General features: G+C 41.0%; 1 protein-coding gene across 1 annotated transcript in view; it reads left to right on the plus strand.

The window, feature by feature from the left end:
- Positions 1–26,792, plus strand: part of EFCAB6 (EF-hand calcium binding domain 6) — a 230,450-nt gene that overhangs the window by 55,252 nt on the left and 148,406 nt on the right. The window contains 3 exon segments of the mRNA XM_065887305.1: positions 4,272–4,396; positions 10,344–10,383; positions 10,386–10,485. Coding sequence (XP_065743377.1) covers positions 4,272–4,396; positions 10,344–10,383; positions 10,386–10,485 — 265 coding nt within the window.

The following is a 26,792-nucleotide window of genomic DNA, read 5'->3' on the forward strand; positions in this document are numbered from 1 at the left end:
TCAGCTTTCTGCATCAATTTTCCAGAACACAGTGTATTTTCAACCGGAAAATTCAATTCTCTCTTCATTTCAAGGATTCGTTTGTTTGTTTGTTTTTTAGTAATATTGTACATCTTTTTTTTTTTTTTTTTTGCGGTACGCGGGCCTCTCACCGTTGTGGCCTCTCCCGTGGCGGAGCACAGGCTCCAGACGCGCAGGCTCGGCGGCCGTGGCTCACGGGCCCAGCCGCTCCGCGTCATGTGGGATCCTCCCGGACCGGGGCACGAACCCGTGTCCCCTGCATCGGCAGGCGGACTCTCAACCGCTGCGCCACCAGGGAAGCCCTGTACATCTTTGAATAAAGTTTCTGTTCCACTTTTCAGATTAACTTCAGTGATACAAACTACCCTTATGTTGAGTTGTTTTTGTCTTCTCTGTTGACTAAATTATCTTGAAGTGCTTTATTCTCTTTGTCTTTTTCCTTTGTACTCACAAGGATCACCTTAGGCCTTTTAGCTATACCTGTAATTTGATTTTCACTTTAGTCTATGCTACTCTTTGCTATGTCTACTTTATTAATTACTTCTATAATGTTGTTTCCTTTGGCCTACTATATTGTTTTCCGCTCTCATTTTATTGTTTTATCATCTTGTTGTTGAGCTCTTGTTTTAATGAATTCGTGTTCTTATTAAAACGTTCTATAAAGTAATTTTGTGCCTTGAATTACATTTTCTTCCAAGGTGGGATCTGTGCCTCTTTGTGTTATGCTCCTTTCCTTCCTTCTCTATCCACCAGCCCCTTCCTGCAACTTTTTTCCTCTAGAGTTTGTGTAATTTTAAGGAATTTGGATTGATTGAGCATTTTTATTCCATTATACATCTTTAGCTAATCAGAATCTATCTCCAGATAATATTATACTAATTCACATGAATTATAGACTTCAAACAGCATTTTCTGAATTCTTCTGTCCTTTGTTATATTGCTGTCATACATCATACTTTTACATACACTATAAACACAGGCACGCCATGTGGTGTGGCCAAAAAACAAACAAAGAAAATACAGGATATGTTGCTCAGCTTCTGTTATTCTGAGAATACCTATCTGTTCATTTCATTAGTAGTATATTTTCCTTCATATTCTCAAACACTGTTATTTAAAAAATTTAAGTTTTAAAATGCTTTAAAATTTTTACCTGCTAATTTCAACATCTAGGTCATTTTAGGATTTGGTCTTTATTGATTACCTTTTTAAAAAAATATGGATCATAGTTTCCCGTGGGATTTTTTTTTTTTTTTTTTTTTTTTGCCTATGTCTAGTAATTTTGGAATTTATCCTGGGTATAGTAAATTTTGCATTGTAGAGACTATGGAGTCTGTTACGTTCCTCTGAAGAATTTAAGTTTTTGTTTTAGTAGCCAGTTTACTTCAGTAGAAGACTAATCTTTGTCTTCCCTGAGGGGTCAACATGTGAGATCTTTTTTCTGCTGTTTTAGCCTCAGCTGGGCTTCTTGTTTTCTGCTCTACACATCCATAGTTCCCAGTGTTAGCCAGTGATTTTGGCAGAGCTTATTCACGGGCTTTGGAGATCCTCTGCTATGCCTTTCTTTTTGTGCTTTCCCTCCTTACTTTCTAGCTGCTGTGGTAGTCCTGAATTCTCTTTTTTTGATTCCTAAAACCAGTAAGATCCTGGGTTTATATCTAAACTCTAGCCACTTAGCGTAAGGTTCCAGGTGAAGCCTGCCCTCAGGCAAAAGGCCAAATAATAAGAAACTCCACTTTTCCAAGGGTTGACTCCAGTTTATGTCATTTGCTCTCCAATGCCTTCAGAGAGTTTTTTGTTTATATTTTGGCTAGAGTTTATAATTGTTATCTGCTGGGAGGTTTGCTTCAACATGAGCAAATCCACCATAACTGGAAGCAGAACTTTCTGGCTGCCCATATTAAGTTTCTTCTTGCTTCAGTTTGTGCTAGTAAATTTATTTATTTGCTTTGCTAATAAATAAATTTATTTTTACTATTTTTACTAATTTTTATTATTTTTTCTTTTGCTTATTTTATTAAGTATTAAGTAAGAAGGGAGTCTCCATTCATTTGCAGCAGCCCATTATCTGTGACTTTTCTATACATGGGACAATATTTGTTTTCTGTGAATTTTGCATATTTCTGTTTTTGCTACTTTTGTTCTGAAGACGCCATCAAGACCTTGCTTGTCAAAAGCACCATCTCTTTGGGCACATGGAGAAATGACATTAGGGGCTGAATTCCTTTTGCTGCATCTGTGAAATACATACTTGCCCCCTTACGTTTTGGATTTCCTCTCTACTCCATTTCAAATCAGCTAGAATCCTTCAGAGGAAATTTTGGGGAAATCGGAAGGCGGCAGGAACTACTCAGATGCACAGAAAGCTCGTCTAACTGTGACGTGAGCGGAGTCGCTGGACGCGGCTTCATCGAGTTTGTTGGCCAGCCTGCAGTAGCAGCTAGAGCGGTACGGCGGAGGAGGTCCCGCACTGGGGGTGAGCTCCCCCAGGGCGGGCCTCACGCCTCGGCCCCGCCTCCGCCCTCCACTCTGGCGTGCTGTCTACGGAGCACCAGGGGGTTTCCCTAGACGTGCTGTGTGTGTCCTCTAAGCCCCCATTAGAGTAGCAGCGCAGAGTAAGTGCAGGACCAAGGCATCAGAAAGCTGGGGCTGAGACCTGCCTCACCGAGTGATACCTGCGTGGCTCCCTTGTCTCTCAGTGAGGCTCTCGCAGCTTCTATGCTCTGAGAGCCCATGTTTCAAATGCTAGGCCCTCTGAAGCCACGGAATTCCAGACTGCGTTCTAAAGGGCTGGTTTTGTATTGTATCATGTAGCCAGAGGGGGTCCACCGGGGGGAGACTTACTTTTTTTCTTTTCTTTTCCTTCTTTTTCTTGAGGTAGGCAATAGAATTCCAGTTTAACTGCAGCTGAGTAGTTACAAGTGTGCTTAATTTGAGTGGAGCTTATTTGCAGACATTTTAGGAAATAAATCTGGGAAATCATTTGTGATTCTTTGCAGTTGACTTTGAGAAAGAAAATGGCTATATCTTAGATTTGTTTTATTCTCTTTTATTATAAAAGTAATAAGTGCTCGTTGCAAAAAGGCCAGAAAACACAAAATCACACTTCCCTATAATCCTACCACTGTATTCTTTTGGTTATTATCCTCCCAGGTTTTGTTTCTGGTGCATAGATAGATGGATAGATGGATGGATGGATGGATAGATAAGCAAATACACAAAATAAGTGTTAAAATGAAAATTAAATTATGCTAGTTGTTCTTTCTTTCAAGCATGAAACAATATCAAGGAAAATTTTTTGCATTCATGATTTAGACAGGCCCTTTGTTTTTAATGTCTATGAACCATAATTTATAAAACCAGTCGTCTATTAATGGGCATTTAAATTGTTCCATTTTTCCCCTTCTTATAAACAGGACAGAACAGATCCTTACACATATGCATCTGTCCTATTATTCCATTAGTGTAAAGTTCTAGAAGGGGATTTGAGAATATTCAAGGACCACGTTTCCTGTATACAAGCCAGCACTGATTTCTTTCAATGTCATTTGCCTTAATCCCTGCCTATTTGACAAGTAGGGAAAAATTAACTTGTGTTAATTAGACCTTTTAAATTACCAGTGAGTTTGAGCAGTTTTTCATACATTTCTTGGCTTTTTAAAAAACCTTTTAAAATGTGAATTATCTGTTTAAACCTTAGTCTGTTGTGTGATTGGGGATTTATGTTATCCTTTTGATTCATAAGAGCTACTCATATATTGAGCAAATTAACCTGCATTTCTCACATATATTAACAATAGTTTTTCCCACTCGTTTTTCTTTCATTGTTATTTGTGTATTTTTTTAACAAACAAAAATTAAATATTTATATTGTCAGACCTATCCATTATTTAAATGATTTCTAGCTCTAATGTGTTCTTTGGAAGGGACTTTTCACACAGTGATAATGTATTACATGTATTATGTATATTCATCTTAATTTTCTTCCACTACTTTTATGGTTTTATTAGTCTGTTTAGTATATATTTACTCTATCCAGATTTAGCCTAGATAAGGTAGCAAGTAGATTAATTTTATTTTTTTCTAAAATGTCCGTCCAGTTATTTCAACAGCACTTATTATATAGTTCATGTTTTTGGTTTATTTGAGTCTTAATTTTTACCAGACAGGTGATGATGAAAAGGAAACACTTAATGTTCAAATGTACGTTTGACAAGTCTTCATAAACTGGAGTTCTTTTGTCTTAATAGAGGTCCCATGGGAGGACCAGCGAGTCAAAAGTTCCAAAAGAGAGTACCTCCCCAGTCCTGTTTCATCTGAAGATATCTGGAAAAACTGCTCCTTAGATGAAATTGAGAGGACCTTTCGCCAAGAGGTAAGAACGTTCTCCTAGTGCCAGGGTTATATAAAGTGTGAACAGAGAGAGTAGATGGCTGTGGAAGACCATTAGGTCTAGACGTTATTTCTAAACTGCTTTGAACCACCTCTGCGTCCTCAAGCCCTGGGACCTCCTCCAGCTTCTCATAACAACAATGCATGGATGATGGTAACGATGATGAGACATTAAGTACTTCCTTGGTGCTACTCACACACTAAATGTAATAAGAAAAATTTAAGACTTATATAACGACATGAGACAACTTTATTGAGTAAAATAAAGGAAAATCTGAGAAACGAAGAGGGCTTTTCTAGCTCTTGGACTGGAAGATTTAGTATTAACACCTTCTCGCCCTACATCTGGGTGGATATATATATTTTTTTCTTTTGAAAAGTTACAATAGAGGGCTTATCCTATCACATATAAAATATTTTAAAGGTATAATAATTAAGACATTATGACAGTGGTGCAACCGTGAACATTCAAATTGATTTAAAACAGTAGTTGGGTAGTGGGCCAATCTTGATATGTGAATTTAGCATATGATGTGAGGCATTCCAATAAAGTCTGGTGGGGACAAGGGAGGAGAAGTTTCAGTAATTATTACTGGGATAATTCGCCAGCCAGCCACGTGGGGAGAAAGCTTGGAACATTCCACTTTCCACACCAAAATAAATTCGGTGCGCCCCCACTATTTAAATTTCAAAATAAATAATCTAGGTGAAAATTTTTAATCTTGAAATTTAGACTTTTAAGCATGAAGTAAAGCCCCAAAGCCATAAAGAAAAAGACTGATAAATTTGACTATATTAAAATGAAAAAGTATTTGTACAGCCAAACTTTGTACAAACAAATGATAAACTTGGCAAAGCGTGTGCCACGTAAATGACAGGTAAATAATAACCGTTCCTAACATATGTAGAACTTTTATAAATTATTAATATAAAATTTCCAGTAGAAAATCATCAATGCGGAAAAAATTAACAGAAGCCAATATTGATAAGGGCGTTAGAGGGGGAGCGTGTGAATATTCTGTTGGTAAATCGGTAAAACTTGTTTTCTCTTGTTGTTGTTAATGAATTATTGTTTTTATGAAAACATGACCATTCCAAAAAATGTAAGCAATTCTGAAAAGTATAAAGAAGAAAGTAATAAATTATTCAAAATCCACCACCCAGAAATAATCAAAGGCAACATTTGGTGAACATAATTCTAGGCCTGTCTTTATTCTATGTATAGAAGGATTGCTGCATCGGCAGGTGGGTGGGTGGATACATAGATAGAAATAATTTTATAGGAAGAGAATCATGCTCCTTTTTACAAATAAATCATATTTCATTTAAATTTCTTTTAATTTACCAGAAGTAAAAAAAAAAAAAAATCATCACCACCCTCATAATTAACCCTTTTACGGGGCTGCCTCTGTGCCAGGCAGTGTTGTAAGCGCCCCTCAGGTGTTCAGTCCTCACGGAAACTCCAGGAGTTAAGCACCATTATCATCCCGGGTTCAAGATGAGGAACCTGGAGCACGAGGAGGCTGAATGACCTGCCCCAGGTTACCCCGCCAGAGAGTCCTGAGGCCCAGTCTGAACCCCGGGTGCGTCACGTGATATAATGTCCTCAAGTGAAGCCACAGATATTTCTGAACTTTGGATAAATATTTCTTTACCACAAGAGATACCAGGTCCCAAAAAGAGTTTTGAGACAAAAAAAGAGATTAAGAAAGCCGTGAAGAGTTGGAGAAATGATGGTGTTTTGAAAGATGTCTCAATTACAGTCAGCGCAGGCTGGCTATGAAACTCCTTGTGATTGGCACTTCCTGTGTTTCTTCCCAGCCCCTCCCAGCTCACAATTTTTGCTGTTTATATTTTGTTCTCAGTCAGAGTTTATACTATTTACATTTTGTTCTGTTACTGTAATTCCCCCAGTTGTTTTGCCTGCGTTTTATATTTACATGGATTTAATGCACATCGCTCTACTCCAGGGCTACCATAGCTTATCCCTTTCAGAGTTCTTTATTTTGATTTATTCTTTGGTTGGCTGGATTTCATTGTCAAGTAATTCCCTCAAGAAAGGCTCATGGGTGCTTTATTCCTTTTGTTTTTTCATACTATCTCTCCCTTTTTTTTTTTATTAGAACAACAACGTAACTGGGTATAATTCTTCCATCATTCTTTCTTTTCCTCAAAATGTTGTTTTTCTACATTGCCTTCTGGCATTGGGTGTTCTTGAGAAGAATCCTGAGGTCGACTGATTTTTTCCCCCTTGTAGATAATTTTTTATTCTACCAGGATGCCTAAACTATTTTTTCTTAATCCTTGAAATTAAAAAGCAGAACGAAGACTGTCTTGGCATGGAGCATTTTGCCAAAGTTTCCTGGAACAGAGTATATTCTTTTGACGTACAGATTTAGTTCTTCACTTCAGGAAAATTTTCCCTGTGTCACATCACTAAAACCTTCTCCCTGCATCCTTCTCTCCCTCCCTTCTGTCTTCCTTCCATCTTTCCTTCCTTCAGTGGTATCCTCAGTTATCTTATATTGGATCATCTTTGTCTATCCTTGATAGTAATCATCTTCTCTCAAAATGACATAATACTTTTTTTTTTTTGCAGTACGCGGGCCTCTCACTGTTGTGGCCTCTCCCGTTGCGGAGCACAGGCTCCGGATGTGCAGGCTCAGCGGCCCTGGCTCACGGGCCCAGCTGCTCCGCGGCATGTGGGATCTTCCCGGACCGGAGCACGAACCCATGTCCCCTGCATCAGCAGGCGGACTCTCAACCACTGTGCCACCAGGGAAGCCCAAAATGCCATAATACTTTTGTCCTTTTCATCCGCCTTCATTGGGAATCTTTCAAGCCATTCTTTTTTTTCCTTTTTGACCACACCTTACGGCTTACAGGATCTTAATTCCCCGACCAGAGATGGAACCCAGGACCCTGGCAGTGAGAGTGCTGAGTCCTAACCACGGGACTGCCAGGGAATTCCCAAGCCATTCCTTTACTATTAATTTTAATTTCAGCCTTGTCTTTTATTCTTGCTGTTTCTAATTTGTTATTCGTTCCTGTAATGATGTTGTTTTTGTTTTCTATTTTCTTAGCTTTGAAATATCCTTCTACTCTCTTTCATTGTTTGTTGTTTTTTTCTTTCTTTCATTGTTTTATCATCTTGTCTTCAAGCTTTTCTTTTAATGAATTTATATTCTTATTTAGTTCCTTTTTATAGTATGAAAGCTTTGCTGGTGAGATATATATATATATATATATATTTTTTTTTTTGTATCCTGTTCTCCTACAGATTGGGTTCTTTGTCTTTTGCTTGATGTTTGTTTGTTTCTTTTTCTATAGTGTGTTTGCATAGTTGTAAAACCATTTATTTTCATCCTGCTTGTGCTTAGGTTGAGATCCGCTCATATTATGGAGGTAGCTGTATTTTCATTTTCACTGCTGTACAGTCTCCATTAGCTATATATGCACAGATAATGCACTGCCCAGGGATGGGCATTGGATTGCTCCCTGTTTTGTGCTCATCCAAACGATGCCACCGTAAGTGGTTGGCTCCATATCTCCTGGTGCATGCCTGCTAAGGTGTCTCTGGGAATGACACCCAGCATTCCTTGCTAGGTTGTAGGGAACATGCTCCTCAGCTTTCATTGGCAGTATCCAGTTATTTTTCAGAATACCAATTCACACTCCCGTCGGGAGCATATGAGAATTCCTGTTGTCCAATGTACCTACCAGCTCTTGATATCATTAGAGTTGTACATTTTTACCAGTCTGATGCGGATTAAATGGCATTTCAGCTATAATTTAAATTTTGTTTCTCTTTTTACTGATGTGCCAGATAGCTCCTTACATTTTACAACCTTTCTTTAGAACATTTTTGGTAAAAGTGTATCCATTTTAACAAATATTTATTGAGTGCCTACCGCATGCCGAACTGTGCTTCATTTTAGATAATTATTAGCGAACAAAACAGGGCACAACCTTGGCTCTCATGGAGACTGCATGACCTTACATCAGGGAGAGAGATGTTAAACAAATACACGTTCGCAACTACCATTTTCCTAGAGTGGTATGACAGAAAAGGACGGGGTATTATAAGAGAGAATAACAAGGGGAGCCTCATTTAGATTGGGGGTCAGGGGAACATTTATAAAACGCAAGTGTTTAAACATGGAAAATGGGTGTACCTTTTGCTTGTCCATCTGTAACATGACGGCTGCCATGTATCACTTCAAAAGTGTGATGCAGGTACACGCTAGTTCTTGTGGGAAAAGTTTCATGACATGTTGTTAAATGAAAAAAGCATTTGTCAAAACTGAAAGTGTCGTGTGGTCCCATTTTTGTAAAATTATATTATATGTGTATGTGATCATGTTGGAGTTTTTGGAACACCATATAAAAACCTGTGGGTAGTGAGACTTCCGGTATCTTTATGTCCTTTTTTATACTTTGCTGAATTGCTTGCATTTTTTTGTTTGTTTCATTATAAACAGTAATGATGAAAATTCCTAAAAAGTTTTACGTGTCGCAAAGACATTACTTCTGGGGACGTCCCTGGCGGCCCAGTGGTAAAGACTTCGCCTTCCAATGCAGAGGGGGTGCAGGCTCGATCAGATCCCTCGATCCCTGGTCAGGGAGCTAAGATCCCACATGCCTCCGTGGCCAAAAAACCAAAACATGAAACAGAAGCAATATTGTAACAAATTCAATAAAGTCTTAAAAAAAAAAAAAACAGAAAAACAAAGGCATTACTTTTGTTTCATTCCTGCTTTTCTTCTAAGAGCTCTAGATTATGTCAAAACACTCTCCTGAAAAAAACCTGATTGGAGACTAAATGTCATTAAGATATTAAAAGCAGATTTCATTAATCCAATAAATATACTGAGACCAGACTCCATGTCTGGCTTTGGGTTCCCTCCACTAGAGGCTTCCCCCAGGCAGCCCACCTCCCCGAGAGAGAGAGATGGGCACATTTAGCCACATTTTGGGTTAATTTTATGCAACTTTCTAAGAAGCTTAGGCCCTGTAAGTCTCTAGATTCTTTTCAAGATTTCCCCTTAAATTTCCAATATTCCTGTGCACCTTCAGGAAGTCTTAGTGAATGTGCTTCTTATTCCTTTAGTGGGGAGAGACACTTGTACATATATTTCCATGTTCCAGCAGCTTTTTAAACGTCACCTTTTACACCAAGTTGGTGTTTCTTTTGTTTATCTTCGTATCCCAGTTAGCAGGAAAAAAGTGAATTCGGACAACGTGGAGAGGGTTGGAAATATCGAAGAATATTGTTATTACTCAGTAATAAACAGCAGGAAAACCTTTGGAAATAAAACCAATCTTCATAGCATTTTTATGAGTCATACAAAAATCAGTGGTTAACCTACTTTACTGCATTTTAGAAGTCCCATAAGCAAAGCTGATTCACCCTGGTTCTTTGTAATTCCCCCCCGCCAAAAAAAAGGATAATTAAAGAAATGTCCAATGTGTACGATGTTTATGAAATCCTAACGATTTCCCTTAGAATCAAAGCTACTTCTCTTTTTAATAAAATGTCACCAGCTTTTTGTTTGATTGACCTGACTTAATCAGGAGCAGCCTAGCATGGGCTCACAGTAGGGATGGGTTGAAAGTATATTAAGAAAGATGTATCAAACTGGCAGATCCACCAAGTATTTTTAGCTCTGAAATTTGAGTTAGAGCTATTGTATGTGCTGTTTTTCCCTGAGAAACTTGTCTGCCTTGTCAGTTGAGTAGCTGTGACTGGGGATACTGTTTTGTACTGAGCTCATCAATTAAACATTTGAAGTTCAGTACATGCCATAGTAACCTTTTTGATCAGTTTTGGAAAGGAAAATGTGAAGAGGTTTTGGTGAAAATAAAGTGGTTGAGCAGCTCTGTGCCGCTGATTTCTGTGAATGCTGTACTCTAATTTTAATTCACCGCAGCTTTCAAAGTCCTGTGGAAAGGTTGAAAAGGCCCTGAGTGCATGTCCAAACGTGGATACGTATCTTTGAATTACCTAAAGGTTGTCCTCGACACCTTTGTATACCGATTACCAAGAAGAATTTTCATCCAGTTAATGAAAAGGTAAGAGTCCCGTTGTTTCCTTGACATTTTTTTTCCCCAAACGTCAACTGTGAGGATCAGGAACAGCTTTATTTATTTTTTATGAATGTTTTAGACTTTTTTACTATTGAAAATTTCAAACACATGCAGAAGTAAAGAATGTAATGAATTCATTAATCCAGAAGAGCCTAGAGCATTTCATTATACCAAGAGCCTCATGTAATGAATCCACGAATGCTCCCACTACCTGTCTGCAGCTTCCCACTCACTCATGGTCAATCATTTCATTCCTATCCCTGCCCATTTTTCCTCAACCTCAGATTTTTTTTTTTTTCCCCTCCGGTACGCGGGCCCCTCACTGTTGTGGCCTCTCCCGCTGTGGAGCACTGGCTCCGAACGCACAGGCTCAGTGGCCATGGCTCACGGGCCCAGCCGCTCCGCGGCATGTGGGATCTTCCCAGACCGGGGCACGAACCCATGTCCCCTGCATCGGCAGGCGGACTCTCAACCACTGCGCCACCAGGGAAGCCCAACCTCAGATATTTTTGAAGCAAATACCAGCCATCATATTTCATTGAAAAGATCTGTCTCTCGATAAGAACTCTTTTTAGAAACATGGTGAAAATACTGTTTCACACCTAATAGAATTATCAATAATATTAATAAATATCCAGTCAGAGTTCAAATTTAACTGATTGTCTCACATTTTCTTTTATAACTTATTTGAGTCAAGATCCAAATCAAATCTGTACATTGCAGTTGATTGATTTGCCACAATTCTTCTTTAATCTGCAGGGTCTCTCTCCATTTGTTAATTTTCCCCCCTTAAGATGCATTTGTAGAAAAAGTCTGGATTGTTTGTTATGTAGAGTTTCTTACAATCTGAATCTGACTGATTGCAACCCACGGTGACATGTAACGTGCTCTCTTGTCTCCCTCCCCGCCAGTCCCTGCCCCTGAATTGATACATGCACAGATCCAGGTTCAATTTAGGGAGCAAGAACACTTCATAGGTGGTAGCAAGCATGTATGGACTGTTTGTCTTTCTTCTTGTGATGTTAGCAGCCCTTGTTGATCACCCCTGTATCCATCAGTTCACTAGGGATTGGAAGGTGGTGACGCTCTGTGTCTACTGTTGCTCCTTTATTATTTGGAGTACTTCTGTAATGCAAACTTCCCCTTTCCAACCATTTGGTAACAATGAGACACAGTTAGTGTAGAAAAGGTAGGATCTCCTTGGTTCTTTCCCTTCACTTACTATTTTTCAAAATAATGAATTGGTTTCCTAGCATCCTCCAGAAGTGAGCAATGAGTGACTTTTCTTAAATGTTATTATGAGCTCATGAATGTTAACATATTTGATGCCTTTCAATTCCTTACAGTTATTATTCTCCTTGATACTCAATTTGTTCTGTCGTGGCCACTGGGAGGCTTTTTGTGTTGGCTCCGGAGTCCTGCTGGTGTGACCCTAGTAGTCTTTGATAACATTTCTTGGTATAACGAAATGCTCTAGGCTCTTCTGGTACACCTCTTGCCTCAGACCTGGAATCAGCCATTTCTCCAAGGACTCCTGTTTACTTTTAGTTGGAAATGGTATATATAGACCAAACTTTGGGTGAGGAATACTGTCTTTAATTTACCTGGTTTTCTGTCCAGGTAACTCAGAGAACCTTTTCTCAGGGGACATGGGATTGAGGCTGATGGAAAGATTGTCCTGTGAAACTCTGAATAGTTGGAGGACACCTTGGGGTTACCTAGAAAGGAGGGACATTAGAGAACGAGAAGGAAAAAAATAGGACTGAGCTAGACCAGCTGGACCCATTTCCCATAGCACTTCCTTCCCTTCTCAGCACCCTGTGTGTCCAGAGAGAGTCGCCTGTGTGTTACCACCATGGCTTCTAGAGCGAAGGGCATAAATATTTCCATGGCTCAGAAAACAGCTCTATTTTCCTGCCTGTACATAGTGAAATCTTTTAGGAATTACTTGCTTGGATAGCTAAGAGTTGTATAGCCATTTCTTTTTGTTTCATTTTCAAAATGACACAAGTAGTAATGTAGTAGCAGTAATAGAAATCAAAAACAAAAAGTCACCATCCACCTTACATAACCAGTTGACTGTTTTCATTTTTCCACATTCTCTTCCACTTTGTATCCACATATATAATTTTTACATATTTGTAATCAAAATGCACCTACAGTTTTATATCACGCTTTTTAAGTAGGAATATGCATATTATACCATTCTTCACATTGGCTTCATAGTCTTCAAAATTATAACTTTATGGCTGCCTACTGATGCTGGCCATTGTGGGAGGTGCTAAGAATGCAGAAATAAGTAACAAAGAGTTCCTGGCCAGAGTGGCTGCCAGGGGATAATGGCTGTGAAGACTGATGGGCACATAGAGTGAGTGCATTAGGAGGCTGAGGGTGGCCAGAGATGTGGTGGTATTCACGTGTTCTAGCCAGGGATCCAGGGATTTCTGAGTCATGACCTTTGTCACGTCACCCACCCAGAATTCCCAGTGGAACAGGGCGCAAGAGGCAACAGCAGGGTGAACTCCCAAGTGCTAATATAAGGAATTATAAATCTGGTATGCCTCCTGGCGCACATATCTGGAAGTGAAGCTTCGTCATATCTTCCTGGCCAACTGTCCCCTTTGTAATTATATCACTACCCTTTTATCCCTCTGGCTTTTATAGTCTATCTTATCTGCTATTAAAATACCCATAACACTTTTCTTTTGATTAGTATTTGTCAGGTATCTCTTTTCCCAACCTCTCGTTTTCACTCTTTTATTGTTATGGTTTCAGTGTATTTCTTGTAAAATAGCATATATCTGTATTTTTAAAATTCCAAAATGAACATCTTTACCTTTGTAATGGTCCAGTTTAGTCTGTTTCCGTTTGTTGTAATAGATGTATTTGGATTTTCCCCACCACTTTACTTTGTACTCTCTATGATTTACTTGGTTCTTTCTTTTTTCTCCATCATGTTTGGCTCGGCTGAGTTTTTCTTATCACTCTTTTTTTTCCTCCACTGCCTTGAGACTTAAATATTTTATTTCTATTCTTATATTGATCATCCTTAAAATTTTAACATGTGTTCTAAACTTGTAAAGCCTAAAGCTAATCAGTGTTCCCATTGTCCTGGGTCAAACAAGCACTTTCAGCCCACACGTTACCATTGGCTAGTGCCGTTTTTTTTTTTTTTCCGTGTTGGGTCTTCGTCTCTAGTTGCAGCACACGGGCTCAGTAGTTGTGGCGCATGGGCTTAGTTGCTCTGCGGCATGTGGGACCTTCCCAGACAAGGGATCGAACCCATGTCCCCTGCATTGGCAGGCGGATTCTTAACCACTGCACCACCAGGGAAGTCCCTCTCCCATTGCTTTTATTTATTTATTTATTAATTTTTAAAAATTTATTTATTTGTTTAAATTTTTGGCTGCCTTGGGTCTTTGTTGCTGTGTGTGGGCTTTTCTCTAGTTGCGGTGAGCGGGGGCTACTCTTCATTGCAGTGCACAGGCTTCTCATTGGGTGGCTTCTCTTGTTGCACAGCATGGACTCTAGGCGCATGGACTTCAGTAGTTGTGGCACTCGGGCTCAGTAGTTGTGGCTCGCGGGCTCTAGCGCACAGGCTCAGTAGTTGTGGTGCATGGGCTTAGTTGTTCCGCGGCATGTGGGATCTTCCCGGACCAGGGCTCGAACCCGTGTCCCCTGCACTGGCAGGCGGATTCGTAACCACTGTGCCACCAGGGAAGCCTTCATTGCTTTTAATGTCCACTTTGTCATATTAAATTCTATCCCTAATTTGGTTTAATGTGTGTTTCCATTTTCTATCTCATCATTCTAGATTTCTCTTGTTCGTGGACGTTTCTGTACAAGGTTCTGTCTACAATTGCCCATCCAACTGCCCTTATATTTTCCGTTATATCTTTAGAAAGAACACTGGCTTCCCTGCACTGTCACAGTTATTTGTATCTCACCTATTTCTTGAATTTACATAGTGATTGTAAAGGACTTATCACTAATTATGTCACCTCCTAAGAAGAGAGAATCTGCTGGACTCTACCATGAAAGCAATGGCCTAGGAAAAATGAATTAGAGGTGGGACTAGTTTCCTGCAGCGAGTGGCACTGGGGTGGCCCCGGGGTGGTGCTGATCTCCTCTTTCCTTTGCTCTCCTCTAAAGCCCCCCAAGAAGGTGGCACAGTTGGGACACCTGGTATTGCTACAAGCGTAACTCCCCTCGACCTCTGCACTCAGAGCATCACAAGAAGCCATAATTCACCTTCTAAATTTAGGTTTAGTATTTTTGTTAGCTTACCAAGATGTGCCCATGATTGTTTTGGGCAAATTCTCTATGATCTTTGTATTTAAACAATGATTTAAGAGTTCACTAAGAAACCTGTACATGAATGTTGATAGCTCAATTCATAATCACCCCAAGCTGGAACCAACCCAATGTACTTCAGCAGGTGACTGGATAAGCAAGCTGGTACGTCCATACGATGGGATATTTCTCAGCAATAGGAAGGAAAGAACTATTGATACCTACAACATGGATGAATCTCAGAGACATTCTGCTGAGTGAAAGAACCCGGTCTCAGAGGTTCCTACTGTAGGATTCTATTTGTATGAGAGTTAGCAAAAGGCAAAACAATGGGGACGGAGCAGAGATCAGTGGTTTCTGGGACTAAGGGTGGGGCAGGGCCTGAGTCCTGAAGGGCAGTAGGAGGGAGGCTGTGGGTGATGAAGCTGTCCTGGATTTTGTGTGTGGTGATGGTTACATGTGTTAAACTCTACACATGTGTTAAAACTCATAAAAGTGCGCACACACAAAAAAGCCCCTTTTACTGCATTTTAATTTGAGAAATAAAATGTGAAAACTCATCCTTTCTTTAAGGCAAACAATACAGAAAAGAATAAAGGAGGAAGTAAAATAAAATCTAAACTCTCATGCCCAATAAAATGATTTGAGAAATTATTCTTCTAACAAATTTAAGAATGGAAAGAAAAAAAATGGGCGTCATTTTGAGTTTATTTTTTAAATACTCAAGATCTAGGGCCTAAGTTAAAAACCCTAACAGCTTGGTAATGAGGCATAAAATCTTGATCCAAATAATATTTTAGGGACGTTAAAAGCTATTTTCCATATATATATATATATATATATATATATATATATATATATATATTTTAATGTAATGGTAGGCTTTAATTAAACAGATAACTTGACCTTTATTACTAAGATGCTGTGTTTTTCATATAAAATAGATCTATTAGAAACAAAGCCAGTGTTTAAATATGAAGAATGAGGTTTTGGGAGAGTTGAGAGGATGAAATAAATGCTGTGACTTGCATGTTCACCGGAGACTGGGCTTCATCCATCCATCATGTGAGCAGGTCCCCACTCAGAAGCATCTCCTGGTGAGAATTTTCCCATCCACGCTGGGGACATTAGTAGCCTGGCAGAAGCTATGCAAACCAAAAATAAGCCATTTAGCCCAAATTATATGAAGTGTAGAAGCAATACCCCAGGGTATATTTTCATTTATTGCCCAAACCTTTTTAAGTCGTGTGTCTAGGATTTCTTCTATTTATATGACATTCTAGAAAAGGCAAAACAATGGGAATGGAGGAGAGATCACTGATTGCCAGGACTGGGCTGGGGGAGGGTGTGACTCAAGGCGGGCGGCACTAAGAGATTTTGGGGTGAGGGAGCTGGTCCCTATTCAGCTGTGGTCTTCTGTGTCTGGACATGCATTGGGCAGGGTCCAGGCAGAAAGCAGATGGCACCTGAGTTTATTGAAGGATCTTTTACCCAGGTGAGCGCAGGACCAAGTGAAATCAGTAGATGGAGAAGCATTTATCTCTCCTAGGCCTGAAGGGGCAAGAGAGGGAGAAGTCAGTGAGAGGAGCCAGAGGGTGACCTAAGGAGAGAGCCACCCAAGAGCAGATAAGGCCTTCAGCAGGAGAGTGTGGCCACAGCCATGCTGCAGCCCAGCGGGGAGGGGCTGGGGGGATAACTAGCCCACCTTCTCTCTCCTCTCACCTTCCAATCTCCTGCTGGCACCTCCCACTGGCCAACCCATCTGAAAGCCAGGGGCACGAGGGGCCAGTTGAAGCAACCCACCAGGGTACTGTGCAGAGTAGAGGAGGGTGGAGAATGGACCTGGATGGACAAACGAAAAATATCAGGTACCGTTTACCATTCTGAGCCTTAGAAACCTTGGAGGGATGAAAACCCTTGTCCTTTGTAGGAATGAAAACCGTGTATCCCCCAAACAGGAGCTACTTAAAGTCATGTCTCCCACATGAAATCTAAAATGTTAGCTGTAATCAGCGCTTTTTAAAAAATAAGGCAGGGGGTGGGGTGGGAATAGGAAAACAAAAACAACACACAAAAGAGCTGCTAAAATTTGCATTATTGTAACTGGTCATGAGATCTAAATCGATAATTATAGCCTCCTTCATCCATCATCCATTCTTAATTTCTCTGCCAGCATCTTTGCTGGACAGCATCACTCACCTGGTAGGGTACCCAGCCGTCTTCACAGGGTCTCAGCCCTTGGTTGTCGTCTCTTGGTGGGGCTGCCACAGCTGCCTTAGGGTATGTAATGCATCCCGCAGAACAGCGCCCTTACCCCACAGGGAATTTAGGGTATTTTTCTCTCAGCTGGCTCTGTAGCTGAGTCATCAACAAGGTGCCCAGCCATTCTTTCACGTCTGTTCTGGTGATGGGGTATGTGTAAGACAGGTGAGTTCTGTATGTCTAAGACTATTGCCACACCTTCACCACCATCAAATGAGTCCCTTGGTAAGTGCTGTGCTGCATGGGACATGATGGTGATGGGTAAAGCATTTTGGAGGTCCACAAACGCTGGTAACGATGGAAGCATTTCAGGCAGGGAATGGACATTTGTATCTGGAATATGTATCTTGTGAAGACAAATCACTGCCCCCTCCATGACGAAGGAGGTCCAGGGTAATCCCTACCAGATGGCGGAAAGCTCCCCTGGAGGAAGGGGCCTGGGGGGCTCGGCAGCAGCCAGCTCAGCTTTAGTGATGACGAGTCTGTATTTTCACACCAATGCACAGCCTCATCTGGAAGACCATGGACAGCACCAGGTTCCCTGGGGAGAGTGACTGACTGGCATCCCCCGGGCAGGTCGGCTTTCCTCCTGATGACCCAACCGGGATGCCTTCCAGTGGGCACTTACCTGGGACATCAATACCTTTATGAGCTGTGCTGATTTTCTCGAGTCCATCAGATACCTCTTTTCTAGGTGTCACTGTCACCAGTATTCCAGTCTCACTCATTTTGAGTCCCTGAGCAGTCAGCTAGCCCATCAGTCACTGCCCATGAATCAATACATAAATTCATCCTTCCAGAGTAGGCAGTTAGGTGTATGTGGAGTTATGCCTACCATCTTCCAGGGCCGCCCCTGAGTGGGGCTGAGTGCTGTAGCGCTCCACTCGAGGCTGCTGGCAGCACGTTGCCCACTCCTGTCTACTAACCACGCCCATGCCTTTCCTCTTTTAACCCGTGGACCTGCCCGTGAAGCTGCGGGTGTGGGTTGAGGGGTCAATGAGCAGCGTGAGAAGGCTCCATGGGGGTCTGGCACCTGTTCACGCAGACTCCGCCTCCACCTTCCAGACGTGCTCGGGCCTGGCCTCACCTATGCCTCTCCCACTTAACGTGGGCTGCTGCTACACACATCTCATGGTATGACTCAGCAGATCCAATAACACCTGCTCTTCTGGGCAGGGCGAGTCTCACGATCACTTTGTCACGTGACCAGGCCTTCACCGTGAATACCAGAGCTCAGCAGTAGAGGCCAAGGGCAGAAGAGGACAGAGCCTTATGGCAAAGCTCTAGGAATGTGTGCAGTGCTTCTCCTACCTGGGCTTGCTCTAGGGTCCACACAGCATCTGTCTGCCGTAGACACTCTCATTAACATTTACTGTTGTGGGTCCAACTGAGACAGCAGTTTACCCTGTCGCCTGGGCCTTCTGCAACTGCTTTTTCCTGCTCTATGTGCCACTCAAAACTGGCAACCTTGTGGGTTACCCGAAAATGGATCAGAATAGCAGGACAAAGTTGTCTTCAGCATCCAGACGTCTTTCAAGCATGCGCCTCTTTCTTTGTGATGGGTGCTACAGGTACAACAACTTGTTTTTCACTTTAGAGGGACGAGTCCAACATGCCTCAGGCCTCTGGATCCCTAGACCCTTCACCGGAATGGCAGACCCCTAAACTTGCATGGGGTTTATCTCCTCCCGCTCTGAGGGCCTCTGGGATACTTGTTACTTCCCTCTTACTAGGTCCTGTTAATAAAATCATGGGCCAGTGTGATGGTTAACTGCAGGACCCTCTGGGCAAGGCTTGATAGAGTTCCTTCTTATTATATTATGGCAGAAAGCAGGTGAGTTGACACAACCTTGAAATAATATTGTCAAGGTATACTGATCTCCCTGCCATGTAAAGGGAAACTTTACTGATGGTAATTTAAAAATTAGCATTTTCTATATCTATAGCTGCATACCAGATGCCAGGGGGTATGTTGATTTGCATGTGTGATTGGTGTCATCACCTGATTAAATCTGCAGTAATCCAGTCAGCTTCTTGCTTTATTTATTTTTTTAAAGTATTTTACTTTTTTTTTTTTTGGCTGCCCCAAACAGCATGCAGGGTCTTAGTTCCCCAACCAGGGATCGAACCCGTGCACCCTGCAGTGGAAGCGCAGAGTCTTAACCACTGGACTGCCAGGGAAGTCCCAGTCTAATCAGTTTCTAATACCCAAGTAGCTTTTGCATCGGTGGACAGGTGATTTAAATGGGAATATGGTAGAAATCAGTCCTTCTCCCACCCCTCATCTTTCTATTCTTTGATGGTGGTGCCAATCTGTACATTTACCCCAGGGAAGTGGTATTACTTTTTGTTGACTCTCTTATAAAGGGTTGGGTCTTCTACATGGCCCTTTCTACCATCATAGCCCTTATTTCACAGAACAGAGAATCAGCGTGAGGATTCTGCAGTGGCTAAGGTTATTTATTCCCATTATATATTCTGAGCCTGGAGAAGTAGCCATGGGATGAGCTTGTAATCCTACTGGACCCATTGTGAATGGACTTGGGCTCCATCTATCACCTCCATAAGCCTCCACTCTGGACGAACACACCATGCTGGCATTTTGCTTCTCCAGAAATTATCATTAGTAAGGAGGGATGATCTAATAACCCTGAAAGGCTAAGGTATTTTCCTTCCCTTAATGCATAGTCACCTTGGTAAATGGCTGAAGGACCTTCTGGGCAAAGTTTGAATGAATATTCCTTGGGCCCTTTGGGCAAGGTTTGAAGGAAAATTCTCAGTATATGCCCATGGCTAGGTTGCAGAGTCCCTCTCAGTTAAAGGTCTCTGGGTGTGTGAATTGGTTTAGGTCTGTGACCCGGGCAAGAGGCCACGAATTCCCAGTGTAATGACTCAAGTCAGCCTTCTGTCCATCAGCCTAGAATTTTCTGTATATTCTGTATATATCAGGCAGGGCCTTAGTCTTTCCTAAAGACCCTGTGGTCAGTTAGCTAGTGCCAGAAATCCCAGTGGTTTGAAACACCCTGATTTCACTCTGGCTTATTATGGTAATTACTCCCATGCTGTAGCTATAAGAGAAAGTTTCCCAACAGGAACTTGGGCCTTTGATGACAAATTTATATGTTGCTTCTCCCTTCCCCATAGATGGGGTCACAAGCTGCTGTAAGTCTCTAGCTGGATTCATGGGATGGGAAACATGGATTGGGAATGATGTTGGACTCCCAACATCAGAATCCAGAGGGATAGCTGCCTGAGGCAATAAAAGGAGCCCCTGGGGATTTTTAAGAATTAAAGAAATCAGCACTATCCATCTTCGTAACTTGGGTTAATAACGCTTACTCGTGTGATTTCTAGCAAAATTATGTGCTGATGCTATTTTTTGAAAATTGTGTTTATTCATGTTGATTATAAAAACTGTACCGGCTCAAACTAGAAAATAGGGGAAACCATTGAAAAAGTTACCCGTAATTGTAATAGCCAGAGATGGCCACTATTCATATTTTGGTATATTTCCTTCTAGAATTTTAATGTGTGTACATGTACACATACTCCATACATGCTTAACATAGTCGAGACCATATGAGGTATAAAATATGTTCTGTTTTCTCACAGAATATTATAACAGGAGCATTTTTTATATTATTAAAAAAACCTTTGAAATTAACTTTTTTTTTTGCGGTATGCGGGCCTCTCACTTTGCGGAGCACAGGCTACGGACGTGCAGGCTCAGCGGCCATGGCTCACGGGCCCAGCCGCTGCGCGGCACGTGGGATCTTCCCGGACTGGGGCACGAACCAGTGTCCCCCGCATCGGCAGGCGGACTCTCAACCACTGCGCCACCAGGGAAGCCCCCAAAATAACTTTTTTATTTTAGAGCAGTTTTACATTTACAAAATTATTGCAAAGATAGTACAGAGAGTTTCAGTATATCCCACACCCAGTTTTCCTTATTAACATCTTACATTGGTATGGTACATTTTTTTACAATTAATGAACTAACATTGATACATTATTTTAACTGAAATCCATACTTTATTCATATTTCCTCAATTTCCCCCTAATGTTCTTTGTTCTGTTCCGTGTTATTGTCTAGGATACCCCGTTACATTTAGTAGTCACATGTCCTTAGCCTCCTCTTGGTTCTCACAGTTTCTTAGATTTTCCTTGTTGTTTTGATGACCTTGCCAGTTTTGAGGATTACTGGTCAGATATTTTATAGAATGTCCCTCAGTTGGGATTTGACTGATTAGGGTAGTGGGAAGAAGACCATGGAGGTCAAATACCATTCTCATTACATCATGTCAAGGGTACATAGTATCAGTATGACTTGTCACCATTGATGTTGACCTTGATCACATGGCTTAAGTTAGTATCCTCTTTATATTTGGGTTGGCCAAAAAGTTCGTTCAGGTTTTTTTCTGTAAGATGGTATGGAAAAACCCGAACGAACATTTTGGCCACCCCAATATTACCCTATCTGTGTCTTTAAGTTAAATGTATCTCTTTTATGACAGCATAAATTTGCATCTTGCTTTTTAAAAATCTATTCTGATAATGTCTATCTTTTAATTAAAGCATTTAGTCCATTATTATTTTAAATAGTTATTAATATGTTTGGATTTAGATTTCCCACTTTTTTCTCCTTTTGCTTTTTGTTTATTTTTTTCTGGCCTTCTTTTTAGGTTATTTGAAACCGTTTTTAGAATTTAATTTTAATTTTATTAAAGTCTTTGTAGATATACTTCTTTGCATAATTTTTAATGGTTGTTCTGTGGACTATAATATACATTTTAAGTGTTCCCAGTCTACATACAGTTAATACTGTACCACTTCACATAAAATATAGAACCCATGTAACACATAGGTCTATATCCTGCCCCCCGTGTCCTTTGTACTATGGATAATATATGTATTATATCTGCCTATGTTATAAACCCCACAAAATAATGTGGGTTTTTCTTTTTCTTTCTTTTTTTTTTTTTTTGCTTTAAATAGCCATAAACAAATAAGAGCAAAAAAATAGCCTTTAAAAATTTTTCAGATATTTACTATTTCTAACCCTCTTTTAATTCCTTTCTGAGGAGCCGTGATCCCCATCTGCTGTCACTTTCCTTCAGCCTGAAGAACTTCCTTTTGTTGAGGTATAGGTGTACTAAAGATGGATTCCCTTAGTTTTATTTAGGAATGTGTTTATTTCTCCTTTGTTTTTGACTGATATTTTCTTAGATGGAGAACTCTTGGGTAACTGTTCTTTCTTTCAGCACTTTATTATGATGTTCCACTCCTTTGGGCTTCCAGTGTTTTGGATGAGAAGTCATTTATTAAATCTCTGTCCTCCTGTATGTAGTGAGTAATTTTTCTCTTGTTGCATTCAAGATTTACCCTTTGAATTTGTCTTTCAGCTTTGTTAACTGTGACGTGCTTTGGCCTGGCCTTTTCCGTGGATATACTGCTTGGTGTTTGCTGAACATCTTAAATCTGTAAATGTATATCAATTAAATTTGGGGGAAATTGTCATTTTTATGTCTTCAAGTATTAGTGTTTTTTCTGCCCTATTCCTTCTCTTCTCTCCTTCTATGACTGCAATTACATGTATGTAAGACTGTCTTATATTATGTCTTTGAGACTCTATTCATTTTATAAATATATGTGTATTCTGTGTTATATTGGGTGGTTTTGGTTGATTTGTATTTAAGTTCACTCATTCTCCCCTTTATCCTCTCCATTCTTTTCTTAATTCTGTCAAGTCATTAAAAAAATTTTATATAGTATTTTTATCATTCTAAAATTTCCATTTAGTTCTTTTTATTATGTCCATTTCTCTATTGAGATTTCCTTTTTTTTTTTTTTTTTTTTTTTTTGGTATGCGGGCCTCTCACTGCTGTGGCCTTTCCTGTTGCAGAGCACAGGCTCCGGACGCGCAGGCTCAGCGGCCATGGCTCACAGGCCCAGCCGCTCCGTGGCATGTGGGATCCTCCCGGACCGGGGCACGAACCCGTGTCACCTGCATCGGCAGGTGGACTCTCAACCACTGTGCCACCAGGGAAGCCCAGAGATTTCCTATCTTTTGAGTCATTTCAGGCATGTTTTCATTTGTTTCATTGATGATACTTATAATCATTGATTTTAAAACCCTTGTCTGATGATACCAACATTTGGGTTATTTGGGATTCCTCTCAGTTGACTTTATTTTCTCCTTACTAATGTTCCGTTTTCCTGGTTTTTTGTATTCCTGTACTTCTAGATTCTGTCCTGGAAATTTTGAATGTTAAATCGTGGAGACTGTAAATTGTTATAATTACTGTTTCAATGAATGTTGTTTCTTTTGTTTTAGTGTGTACTTATCTTGTTTGAACTCAAGCTGCATATTCTGTTTCTTGGGTGGCAGTTCTGATCTTAATTCAGATCTTTTGTGTTTAGCTAAGCTATTTTGAGTAGGTTCTGATCACGTGAGATTCAGGAACCAGCCAGAAATGTGGTGGGACAGAATTTGGGGACCCCTCTCTGGCTCTTTCTCTTCCAGGATTTCCTCTTTCTCTCTAGGTTTATGGTTTACCTGGGTTTGGTCTTCTAGTTTTCCAGGCTGTAAAGGCCACTTTTTTTTTTTGTACTGGTGCCTGTGCCACCCCTCATGCTGCAGTGCCTGTCCCTGGGCTAGATGCGCTGAAAATACTCCTCACAACTCAGCTCCTCTCAGTATAGATTTCCCACCAGAGTTTGCCCACTTCTGTTCACTCTATAGTGCTTTTAGGTAGCTACTGTTTTTTTTTGGGGGGGGGGTACGCGGGCCTCTCACTGTTGTGGCCTCTCCCGTTGCGGAGCACAGGCTCCGGACCCGCAGGCACAGCAACCATGGCTCACGGGCACAGCGGCTTCGCGGCATGTGGGATCTTCCCAGACCGGGGCGCGAACCTGTGTCCCCTGCATCAGCAGGCGGACTCCCAACCACTGCACCACCAGGGAAGCCCTAGGTAGCTTCTTTTTATATTATGCCCAGAGTTTGTTATTATCTGTAAGAGGATTGGTCCAATAGGATCTTATTCCACCATTACTGAAAGAAGTTAAGTTAATATTTTCATATTAATTTGTATAAGTACTTTGTGTTTTAAGAATACTAACAATTTGTCATGCATAATTATGATAGGTAACTTTATAAGTCTGTTGTTTGGCTCTTAAACTTTGTTTTAATATTTCTGGTATACAGAAATTTTTTATTTTGATGTAATTAAGTAAGTTTGTGATTTCTTAAATTTTGCTTAAAATTCCATTCTCATTCAAATACCAGATGAATATATGCCTAGATTTTTTTTTTTCATTTTTCAGTGGTCCTAGCTTTTACATTTAACTTTTTGATCTCTTTTGAGTTTATTTTAGTATATGGTATGTAGTGAAGATCTAATTTGATATTTTTACCAAAGAGCAAGGTAATTTCCTAAACATAATGTATGCAGCTGATTCTAATTTTAATAGTAGCCACAGTGTTTCCAATATAGAAAATTAATTTTTAACTTGCTGAAACTTAAGGTGAAAATATACAGCATCAACAAACTATATCAACATAGTGGGCAAAGTTTGGGGAGGCAAGATTGAGTATGAAAGATGAAACTTTGTTTTGTATGCGAACAGCAGTGAATTAAACCACCGTCACAATCTACTTATTATATGTTGCCATGTGCGTGTAATGAAATCAATTAGTCAGTCAATTCTCTCTCTTCCTCATGACCACATACATGGTGCTAATAGCAGAAGTAGAAGTAATAACCAATCAAGCATTAGCTGCTGTGGCCATAATCGTAAAGCGCTGTACAAGTGTTGACTGCGAACGATATTAATACTTGGGTAGGGATAAATACTATAAAGGATAGAGACCTAGTGCAGTGGGGCAAATAGCACCTGGTTGGGGAAATCAGGGAAGGCTTCCTGGAGAAAGTAGTGATTAAGTTGAGACTTGAAAGAGGAGTGGAATTAACCACCTAAAGTAGGGGAGGTAGGTAGTGGGGAGAATGGCAACTGGCAAAGGCAGCAACAAGCATACAGGCCTGAGGCGAGGAAGAGCACAGGCCTTTTGAAGAACCAAAGGACCAGCATGGCCGTAGCCAAGAGAGCAAGGGGCAGCGCGATATGGGATGAGGCTGGAGATGTGAGCAGGGTCAAACTGTGCAAGCTGTACGTTACCAAAGGATTTTAATTCTCATCCTAAGAGCCGTGGGGAGGCATGGAAAGATTTTAAGCAAGAGAGTAATCTGATCACATATGCATTTCAAAGAGTGCAGGCTGGTTAAAGTATGAAAATATTAATATATTGGTGGAAGGCAAGATTAAGTACAAGGAAATCAGTTAGGAGACTATAGCAGTAATTCAAGTGAGGAAAGATGGTGGCTTGGCACCATACATGGATGGATGAATGGATGGACAGTTGGATGGATGCGTGCAAATGTAACCTCAGTTGAGTTGGCAAGACTCATGGACTGTAATCTTAAGGCAACTTAATTTTCTTGCCCACTGTCCCTTTAAATTTTCTCAGCTGGATTAGTTCTTCTTCCCTTGGATGAAAGCATGAGCAGACTTTGATTTTTTTGGTTTGTTTCAGATCACACAAAGAGCGTCAGCTTAGTAATTGCAATAGCCCGTTTCACATCATGGTCAAAGCTGGAGACTTGATTTAAATGTGAATTGTGTTCCCTACCCAGTTAGGGTCTGTTGCAGGCAAGAATAAAGGGGGCACAGATGGCTTCTTCTCCCCATCTCCGCTTTGCACTTCTCTTCCTTCCTCATGTTGCAAACGCGGGTTCTGACTCCTCCACACCTGGAATGCCCAGAGGAAGGAGAGAAAGAGCAGGGAGAGGAAGGTTCCTATTGGGCTGGCTCTGCTGTGAGCTGGAAACTGCACTTTCTGGCCCTAACAGGTGTCTGTCTGAAGGTGTTTCCTTTCATGAGAGTCTTTATTGTGTCTCTGGGCTTCACGCTCGCTGTCACATCCACAGATTTTTGAAGGCGAATGCATCTCCATCTCAGCTGGTCGCTTATTCCCTCCTCAGCCCCTGGGAACCTGGAAACAGGGAGGGAAAACCTTCTTTATTAAGGTCTGTTCATTCTTCCAGGTGGCCTTCTCGGGCAGGACCTAGATGACCCTGTGTGTCTGTGTGTGCTTACGCTCACGCTCACTCTCTCGCTTGTGGCCCACATCAGATTCACACGAGACCCTCTGCATTATTTCCCCGATGACTGAGAGTCAGCCAGCAGTCTTGCCAACACCTCCCCACCTGCCCCCGCCCCCATTTTCGGTCAATGGCTCAGCAGTTCGGCTCTCATCTGCAAGGTTTCTGTTCTATGAGGGCGTCAGGCACTGATACATTAGACCCCCCCCCGCCATGGCAGGGGCATCTAGCAAACTCCCAAGTAGAGCAGTTCTCTCCACAAGGCTTGAGGTGAGGGGTACACATCATCCATCCTACCTTGCGCTGGGCTTGGGGCTCACCCAAGCATATCTAAAGCTTTTCTCCAGAAATCTTCTCTCTTATTTCTCTATTTTCTGGACTTAGAGCGTGAACACCTTGGGGCCTTTATTCTGCCTACCACTCTAACTGAGCTCTTCAAATAATGAATTTGAAAGAATTATTTCATGTACGTTAGAATTTTAATCAAATCCCTTTGTTTCTTCCTTCAGTGTATGCTACTGCTAACAGAATATAAAGACATGGAGATGTATTAATCAGTTTGGTTTTTCCTTGCTTTTA

This window comes from Phocoena phocoena, chromosome 11, assembly GCF_963924675.1.
Source record: "Phocoena phocoena chromosome 11, mPhoPho1.1, whole genome shotgun sequence".
NCBI lineage: Eukaryota > Metazoa > Chordata > Mammalia > Artiodactyla > Phocoenidae > Phocoena > Phocoena phocoena.